The 10,106-nt window shown below is 44.8% G+C and overlaps 1 protein-coding gene across 2 annotated transcripts in view; it reads right to left on the reverse strand.

The window, feature by feature from the left end:
* The window catches only part of LOC135512943 (PH domain leucine-rich repeat protein phosphatase 1-like), a 66,606-nt gene extending 57,193 nt beyond the window's left edge, over positions 1 to 9,413 (reverse strand). For both annotated transcript variants that reach the window (XM_064935491.1, XM_064935482.1), the window contains exon 1: positions 7,475 to 9,413. In XM_064935491.1, the coding sequence (XP_064791563.1) occupies positions 7,475 to 9,083 (1,609 nt within the window). In that variant the 5' untranslated portion in view covers positions 9,084 to 9,413. The remainder of the gene's footprint in view (positions 1 to 7,474) is intronic.
* Between the last annotated feature and the right edge of the window lie 693 nt (positions 9,414 to 10,106).

Raw genomic sequence — 10,106 nt, forward strand, 5'->3', positions numbered from 1 at the left:
TGCTTTGTGTGTACAGGAACGCTTGGATTAGGATGCTAGATATCTCCGTTGTCATAAATCCCGCATGAGCAATGTATTCCCATTCTGCACCTGTCCGTCACGCCAAAGTACACCTCATGACACATGGTGCCTCAAACACGTGTGACGCAGTAACATTGCAAAACCTTACCAAACTCTTTACCTGAAGGAAGGGGAAAACTCAACTCTGTCCTCTCTTACCGGACTGTCTAGCTCACCTGTTGTAACCTACTCTCTGACGTGGAGACAGCACAGCCGTAGCCTAAAAGTATGATAAGCATGACAAGCAATGCATTGTGTGACACAGTAGTTCTTTTGAATAGGTCTACCCAACAACATAATAACAATGAACCTGTTCACTCATGACTGCGTGACCATGCACACCTCCAACTCAATCATCAAGTTTGCAGACGACACGACAGTGGTGGGCTTGATTCCCAACAACGACGAGACAGGCTGTGTCACAGCCTGGCATGGCAACTGCACTGCCCTCAACCGCAAGGCTCTCCAGAAGGTAGTGCGATGTGCACAATGCATCACCGGGGGCAACTACCTGCCACCTACCACCTACAGCACCCGATGTCACAGGAAGGCCAAAAAGATCATCAAGGACATCAACCACCCGAGCCACGGCTTGTTCACCCCGCTATCATCCAGAAGGCGAGGTCAGTACAGGTGGATCAAAGCTGGGACCAAGAGACTGAAAAACAGCTTCTATCTCAAGGCCATCAGACTGTTAAACAACCATCACTAACATAGAGGCTGCTGCCAACATACAGACTCAAATCTCTCGCCACTTAAATAAATGGATTTAATAAATGTATCACTAGTCACTTTAAATAATGCCACTTTAATAATGTTTCCATATCCTACATTACTCATCTCATATGTATATACTGTACTCTATACCATCTACTGCATCTTAACTATGCCGCACGGCCATCGCTCATCCATATATTTATATGTACATATTCTTATTCCATCCCCTTACATTGTGTGTGTATAAGGTAATAATTGTGAATTTGTTAGATTACTTGTTAGATATTACTGCACCGTCGGACTAGAAGCACAAGCATTTCGCTACACTCGCATTAACATCCGCTAACCATGTGTTTGTGACCAATAACATTTGATTTGATCCTCAATTAAAATAACAGAGCAATGCTCACTGTCAACTAAGCTCATATTTGGACTCATTGAGCTAAAACACTGCAGTTTGTGGAAGTAATAAGTTTGACAGACTGAAAGAAATCTTAGAAAATCATGACCGCTGGGTGTTAATGAAGTCCTAACTGGTCCTAAATGTGGGATGTTTGCTAAACGAAGCTAGCTGGTAGGCTAATGACAGCACTCTGGCTCTCACACACACACCTCTGAGTATGTTAGTGGGGAAACAGTTGCATCTGCCTGGCAAGGGAGAGCTTCATTAGGATATTCTCCTGGGAAGACTCTGGGCTGATCCTATTTCAGCGTATCCACAGAGGGACACTGAAATCCCAGAGCTAAGAGCTGATCCTAGTTCAGTGTTGGTTCCATATTTCATGAGCTGAAATAAAAAAATCCCAGAATTGTTCCAATCGCACAAAATACTTATTTCTCACAAATGTGTTTACATCCCCGTTAATGAGCATTTCTCCTTCGCCAAGATAATCCATCCACCTGACAGGTGTGGCAACTGATTAAACAGCATGATTATTGCACTGGTGCACTTTGTGCTTGGGACAATAGAAGGCCAATCTAAAATGTGCAGTTTTGTCACACAACACAATGCCACAGATGTCTCAAGTTGAGGGAGTGTGCAATTGGCATGTTGACTGCAGGAATGTCCACCAGAGCTGCCGCCAGAGAATTTAAATTAATTTGTAAGGGGCAGATGGCAGACAGTATGTATGGCGTCGTGTGGGCGAGCGGTTTGCTGATGTCAACGTTGTGAACAGTTTTCCATGGTGGCGGTGGGGTTATGGTATGGGCAGGCATAAGCTATGGACAATGAACACAATTGCATTTTATTGATGGCAATTTGAATGCACAGAAATACCGTGATAAGATCCTGAGGCCCATTGTTTCAGCATGATAATGCACGGCCCCATATCCCAAGGATCTCTACACAATTCCCGGAAGCTGAAAATGTCCCAGTTGTTTCATGGCCTGCATACTCAAAACATGTCACCCATTGAGCATGTTGGGGATGCTCTGGATAGACATGTACGACAGCGTGGGACCTTGTCACGATATCTCTATGCATTCAAATTGCCATCGATAAAATGCAATTGTGTTCAGGCAACAAACAACACCCTGATCAACTCTATGCGAAGGAGATGTGTCGCGCTGCATAAGGCACATGGTGGTCACACCAGATACTGACTGCTTTTCTGATCCAAGCCCAAGGTATCCAATGTATCTGTGACCAATAGATGCATATCTGTATTCCCGGTCATGTGAAATCCATAGATTAAGGTAGGGCGATATGGCCAAAATATAATAGCACTATTTATTTATTTTTATGATCGTATGGCGTATTTGGCATTTAATAATTGCTTTATGAGTAGTGTGTGACTCTAGGGTGGCCACACATACATTCTAAGTGATTTCAATGGGTCTTTCTCCATTCAGATTGTTTTTTTTACAACTGAAGTTGACTTCAACCCCAAATAATTTTCAGCATTTTCATCAATTTCTGCATTTCCTGGACTTATTTGAGATCATTTCCACATAGGGCTGCACAATATGGGCAAGCAATCTAGGCCTCATTTGATTTGACATGTGATTTAGAGCATACACTTGGGTGAACTGTTGGAATTATGGAAATAGAATGATTATTCTAATTCTATAGTTGGAATATAATAGTGGGCACTTTTTAATAGTGTTGTTTGACATGACAGCAAATGACAATGCCAGGGAGGAGTTATTGTGACAGGGTAGGAACCAAAGTGTTTCCTAGGGGAACCTATAATCTTTGGCTACATTGAATGTTCTCTTAGCTCCTTCATTTAGCTGACGTAGTTATGCTTCACATATTCCTCTTTCATTTTGAAGATCCTGTTACACAAACATGCTGATTTGGGTCTATACCATCACTGGTATTATCAGGGTGTATAGCTAATTACGTTTGCTCTGCTCTGACTCACTACATTTATTAGCCAGCTAACTAGCATTAGCGACGAACAATATTTAGGTTCAACATGCTAAGAAATGTCAAACTAGTTGTTTACAGATGTAAGAAACACAAACAAAGTAATTGTAGAACGCTAGTGGATTTTTATTAAGAAGCAAAGCGAACAGCATTTTTGTCATCGACATTTTTGCATGTGCTGCATTGACCATGTAGACTAGCCAAGTGTCTCGTGGTCGAGGAACAACAAATGCGCTCCTTGAGTGACAGGGCGAGTGGCTAGGTCTGTGTGGAAAGCGGTATGGAGAGAGATGACTCAAGTAGCGAAGAAACTATAAAAATGTACGTTACACATGGCGTATCACATTTAACAAACATTCAAAGACTGTTAATGAAAGTAAACTTAAAACCCAAATCAGTCTGCGCTTCAATTCCGGTATATTGTAAAATGGGGTATACTGCTCAGCCCTAGATTAGGGCCTAATTTATTTATTTCAATTGACTGATTTCCTTATATGAACTGTAACTCAGTCAAATATTTTAAATTGTTTCTTGTTGTGTTTATATTTTTGTTCAGTGTAGTATCTTCGTAGCGCAGACCCATTTTTCTACCCCTCGGTAATCTCGCTGTATTTGCTAGGCTTTCAGGCCTATTCCTCCAACAGATATATTTCACAACAGGTGTTGTTGAATGTACAAACATGAGACTGTTGTGCACAGGCCTAAAGAGCCATTACTGCAGAACTACAGAGATTAGATTGTGAGGCCTCTTACAGGAAGTCCAGTAGACTCCACACACACACACCACACCCCCTCTTATCTTCACCATCTGAGAGGAACGGTCACTCAGTCAGTCAGTTGAATAAGTGACAGGAGCAGTATGGTGAGGTAGTATCCCCCTCCAACCCCTCCCTCCTCCCCTTTCACTTCCTCCCCAGTAGACGTGCCTGACATTCTAGAGGAGCCAGTGTACATTCCTCACATGCCTCCACCATATCAGAGAGGGGGCGTGGTGAGAGTGCCTCACACAAGGGCATATGGGCGGTTCGGTTTTAACTTCCTTGTTGAATGCTGTTGCTGCTGTGTGACAGACAGGGACCTGCGTGTTGGGCAGTGAACCAAGGGGGTGAGAAGAGGGTCAGACAGGGCCTGAGGAGGCCCGAGGAGGGCTCAGGTGACCAGAGTTAAGCCGGCTCATGTGGGACAGGGAGAGTAAATGGAAAGGAGACCGGGAGAGGACATGGAGGGAGGTTTTAGATGTCTGGCCCGGCCCCTGGAGGTGGAGGATCAAAGCTACCGTACTGTAATGGCTGTCACTGCTGGTTGGTTGAATGGCTGGCTTGACTGCACATGTATGCCACACTGGTAGGCTGCAGGTCGATTGTTAACCACAAATATCACACACACACATTCAGCCCATCATATAAAACCATCTAAATTAACTAGTATCCACTCAAGACACTGTGGCCCTTTGAAACAGACAAAATAATTATGGGCCTGGCACATGTGACCGTGAATGGGACAGCAACAACCACGTGGCCATTTTCAGTTTCACATCGACATCTGCAACAATAGGCTCTCTCAGTCAGAGCAGGACAGGCGTTTGGGGAGAGTGTGTTTCGGCCTCTGCTCACGTACATTACCAAGACCTTCATGACCCTGGAGAACATTGTAGAAACTTCTCTCTCCCCCCAGCTAAAGCAGAAGCGGTGGTGGTGGGGTATCAGCAGTGGAAGAGTGAATGGAAAGAGCTTCCTGCTCTCTGATGGAACTGAGGCAGAGGCACAGAAACCCAGCTTGGAAGGCAGTTAGTGTGACAGTCCAGAAGACAGGGTGCCTGGAGGACAGGGCCCGTGCAGCATCTAAATGACCACAAATCACTGAATTCTTCCACATAGCTGGGGTTTTACGCCCCCCCCCCTTCTCAACCCATCCATCCCCCTATCCCTCAGTCTCTCCCTCCCTCCATCCACCCACCCACGCATTCAAGCCTTTCATTACGGTGATAATGGGCCAAAAGCCGGAACAGGGCCCATGTCTGGGTGCCATAAGTTCAGCGCTGGCTTTGTGGCCATGTCATGCGTGTCCATGGGAGCGGAGCGTGCTGCCATGGTTTAACAAAGACGGAAGGAGAGGAGGGGAAAAAAACAACAACACTAAAAATCCTACTGCCTTCAGCAGGGCAACTTTGACCAAAGCGTAACTTTCAAACAACCTTATGCCAGGATACACACAGTCAGGCCTGGTCTGCAAGCCTGGACACCATAGGGGACAGGTGTTCAAAATGTGTGTGAGCTATACACACTATGATGATATTGGATAGGCAGTTATTGTGTGGTATAAATATTCAGGTCCCACTTACCTTGCCAATACTTGTGCCCAGGAGCCTTATCTCAGCCCATCTATACCCTCCTGCATTAAGTATGGACTGTTATACTCACTCACCTTGCCTGTCAAAGTTCACAGCTAATGACAACAGGAAGGAGTGGGCCTGTAATTCCACCTGCATGGCATTATTACAGAGGAAATGTAAATGTTTCTACCAATGGTGTATATACACACTGGATTTATTATATGTAATGGCCAACACTTTGATGCCACTGGTCAGCCATATTGGCATTCCCCAGAAGAAGCAGTCCTCCACAGGAATGAATGGAATTTCAATTCAATATTTTAAGGAATTTATGTTTAGCTCACAATATGACTTAAAAGTATGTATTAAGGAGTCTAACAGAATAAATGAATGTAGACATGAATAAATGCATTTCTTTAGCTTCCAAAATATGTTTTACAATGGTAGGGGAGTGCCAAGGGGGAGGCATGGAAGTGTTTGGTTAATGATCTATCCCTTAGGCAAGGGTTGTCATGTTTTACTGTTATTACAATGATATGGCATATATACCATGTAGGCTAATGCCAATTCCCCAATACAAATAGAGTTGGTAGGCTTAGGAATGGCATGTAGGGTGGTCTACACCAATACAAATAGAGTTGGTAGGCTTAGGAATGGCATGTAGGGTGGTCTACACCAATACAAATAGAGTTGGTAGGCTTAGGAATGGCATGTAGGGTGGTCTACACCAATACAAATAGAGTTGGTAGGCTTAGGAATGGCATGTAGGGTGGTCTACACCAATACAAAGTATGTATTAAGGAGTCTAACAGAATAAATGAATGTAGACATGAATAAATGCATTTCTTTAGCTTCCAAAATATGTTTTACAATGGTAGGGGAGTGCCAAGGGGGAGGCATGGAAGTGTTTGGTTAATGATCTATCCCTTAGGCAAGGGTTGTCATGTTTTACTGTTATTACAATGATATGGCATATATACCATGTAGGCTAATGCCAATTCCCCAATACAAATAGAGTTGGTAGGCTTAGGAATGGCATGTAGGGTGGTCTACACCAATACAAATAGAGTTGGTAGGCTTAGGAATGGCATGTAGGGTGGTCTACACCAATACAAATAGAGTTGGTAGGCTTAGGAATGGCATGAAGGGTGGTCTACACCAATACAAATAGAGTTGGTAGGCTTAGGAATGGCATGAAGGGTGGTCTACACCAATACAAATAGAGTTGGTAGGCTAAAGGAATGGCATGTAGGGTGGTCTACACCAATACAAATAGAGTTGGTAGGCTTAGGAATGGCATGTAGGGTGGTCTACACCAATACAAATAGAGTTGGTAGGCTTAGGAATGGCATGTAGGGTGGTCTACACCAATACAAATAGAGTTGGTAGGCTAAAGGAATGGCATGTAGGGTGGTCTACACCAATACAAATAGAGTTGGTAGGCTTAGGAATGGCATGTAGGGTGGTCTACACCAATACAAATAGAGTTGGTAGGCTTAGGAATGGCATGTAGGGTGGTCTACACCAATACAAATAGAGTTGGTAGGCTTAGGAATGGCATGAAGGGTGGTCTACACCAATACAAATAGAGTTGGTAGGCTTAGGAATGGCATGAAGGGTGGTCTACACCAATACAAATAGAGTTGGTAGGCTAAAGGAATGGCATGAAGGGTGGTCTACACCAATACAAATAGAGTTGGTAGGCTAAAGGAATGGCATGTAGGGTGGTCTACACCAATACAAAAGGGTAGGAGAAACAGTTCACCTCAAATGCATTTCCATTCAACCACCAAATGGCGCAAAACGTACATATGCATGATATAGCAAATCCCGCTCAATGATAAACAAGATACATTGTTTATCATTCTTACCAACTTCAAGAGTAGCTTGGGCCTATTCATCCATCTGACAGTATGTCAACATCAGGTCTGTTGTAATAACATTCAAACATATTGCACACCTCAACAGTAATGTAACAAGTGGCTTTTTACCTGCGTAAAACCGTAACAGGGAGCCAATCTCGGTGTTCATCCCTTCCTCCTGCACGCGCCACGGATCCTTAAATCCCAGTTTAAAGAGAAAGTCATTCTGGATCTGGAGAGGCCTCTCGTCTTGCCCGAGCCTCCTGACAGCGTCACCGTGGAGCTGAACGTAAAGTGTGGGACTCGTGTCACCTGCTGCTTCTCTATCCTCATCAGCCTCTGCCGAACCTGTTTTCAAAGCACGCTGGCGATTGTCAGGGTCTTGGATGTCGGGCCTATGACCTGTCGAACAGGCCCGGGACAATGAGCTACCGCTACTACTGGGTGGCAGCCTGCTTAGACCGAGTCTGTTACCTGCTCCCGTATCCTCTGTCAAGTCGTTTAAATGCCCACCGTTGCTAAACGTGTAGTTGGCAGAGACTGTGTTGCCATTCGGGAGAATATGGTCAATGCTTGTGGTAGGACAGTCGAGCTCCAGTTCGTCTGAAGAGCTGCCATAGGTGTCGTGGCCCTCCGTGGCGCTGTCAAAACTAGGGCTCAGGATGGATGCGTCTGTGCCCAGGATCATGTCGTCGCTGAGGGAGTCCCGGTGCTCACTGAGCCGAGCCCCCGAGATGCTGAGGTCATCGAATGCGCTGCTGCTCTCCACGTCCGAACCAGAATTGAGCCCGTAGTTGTCCACTCCGTTCAGCCGCTGTTCTGGATCATCCTCGTTTGGAGTATCCAGGTTAGAATTCGAATTTTGATCCGACAACGAGTGAGTTATATTATCTTTTGAATCTGAGTCCGGACTCAAAAGTTTTTCATCCTGTTGCTTTTGCAACTCATCGGCGTTCTCCATAAGCAGTAATCTCAACCGGTCACTTGCCTTCTCTGATAGGCCGCCCCTGAATTCTGGGGATCCCGAGTGGTTGCACTTAACATTAACGTTACCGTCTTCAATACGTTTGCACTGACTGTCATATAGATACTTCACGTTACAGTTTCCGTTTTGATCCGTCTTTAGGTTGTCTTTACAAAATATACGCAATACAGAGCTCGACTTACTGAGTTTGCTCATACGGAGCGCCATGTCGCCAGCGGTGGTATCGATCGTGCACAGCACCGGCCTAGGATATGACGGCGTGGTGAGTTTGTCGTGGACATGTATGGATCCCCTGTTAAGATCCACTCGCACCCACTCTCTATCTGAAGGCTGCAGTTGCATGTTCTGCCGATGCCTCAGCAACGTCTTCCTATCCAGACTCCGAGTATGCAGAGACGCAGAGGAGAGGGTCGAGTTCATCTTGGCGCCGCAGGCGGCAGTGACAGCCGATGTGGTTGCAGCTGAGAGGTTCCTCTTCAGCCTCCTCCGTCTCAACAGGAGCGAGTTGGAGTTACTGGATAAACTCCGGACATTCGTAGATGTGCTTCCATTACTTTTATTCGAAGCACTAGAACCCACTGCAGCCTGAGAGGGATTGTTCCCATTTCTAATATCTAAACGAGAGGCCGTCAAATGTACACCACCATCATCCACTGGCGTCCACTGGGCGACAGACAGTCCGCTAGGCTTCTTAAACTTAGTTGCAGTTCTATCTGCCAAGTCTTCGTCAACGACAGCCCGCGCACTTTCCATTTTACCAAATGAAAAGTACACTAGATATCTGTGCGTACGTGGCTTAACATCAGCCTTCTACATTAAAAAAGCGCGACAATAGGAACACAATACAATAAATGTCCGCCGGTTGGGTGGTGTACTTATCCCACTATTCATTCCCTTCTTTGCCTCCGCGCTCCAGTTGAAATCTCCCCTGCGTTCCCGAAAACATTTCAGAGGAAATCCGCTAAAAACAGGTCGGACTCGAAGTGAGAGATCGGTACAAGGGCGGAGACGTGACTGTGTCTCATTTAGACCAAAATACTATGGCAGAATATGAAATTAATGTCGGCCGACCTCTTACGCAAATATTGTACGATACATATTCATGAGGTGACAAGATGTGAGAACAACCTTGTATTGCCTTGTGGGAAATGTATGTCAATGTAAGGACATCTACAATCTTTCATGTTGAAATACTAAAGTAAAAACTACATTTCCCAAATAAAGGGCATACCCACAGCAGACAGAAGGGGGCAAGGTTCAGAATGATGTAAATAGATATTTAACACAGAAATACAACTCCCTGTTATTTGGTAGAGAGCCTTATCAGTTCTATGCACATAGATACATTTCTATATGGAACGACCTTTACGCACCGCCCACGTTTTATGCTCTGCCCCTTCTGAGGAATATCCCTTTCGTTGCCTAGTTTTGATAAGTGGGATTCAACCTTCTGACTACGCAGGCAAATTACTGTACCTGTGAAATATGCTTGATGCGACTGACAGGTTTAAAACTATTCTAAATCAAAATGGGAGACAGAACATGTTTTCCCCCACAACATTAATATTAAATACCCCACTTATTTGTCAGCTGTTTTAAGCCAATGTATTCTATGATATGTGCGTGCTTGCATTAAATAGCATGTGGAAATAAAGTTCCAGTCTACTCGACCAGTAACGACGAGGTGAAATAACTTGAGTGGAGCACCATCTCATCAGGACGCCATTTCACAAGGCCACGCTGACTGGCCGACTTTCTGTCCTCAGTGATATTCTA

This window comes from Oncorhynchus masou, chromosome 3 (assembly GCF_036934945.1).
Source record: "Oncorhynchus masou masou isolate Uvic2021 chromosome 3, UVic_Omas_1.1, whole genome shotgun sequence".
Lineage (NCBI taxonomy): Eukaryota > Metazoa > Chordata > Actinopteri > Salmoniformes > Salmonidae > Oncorhynchus > Oncorhynchus masou.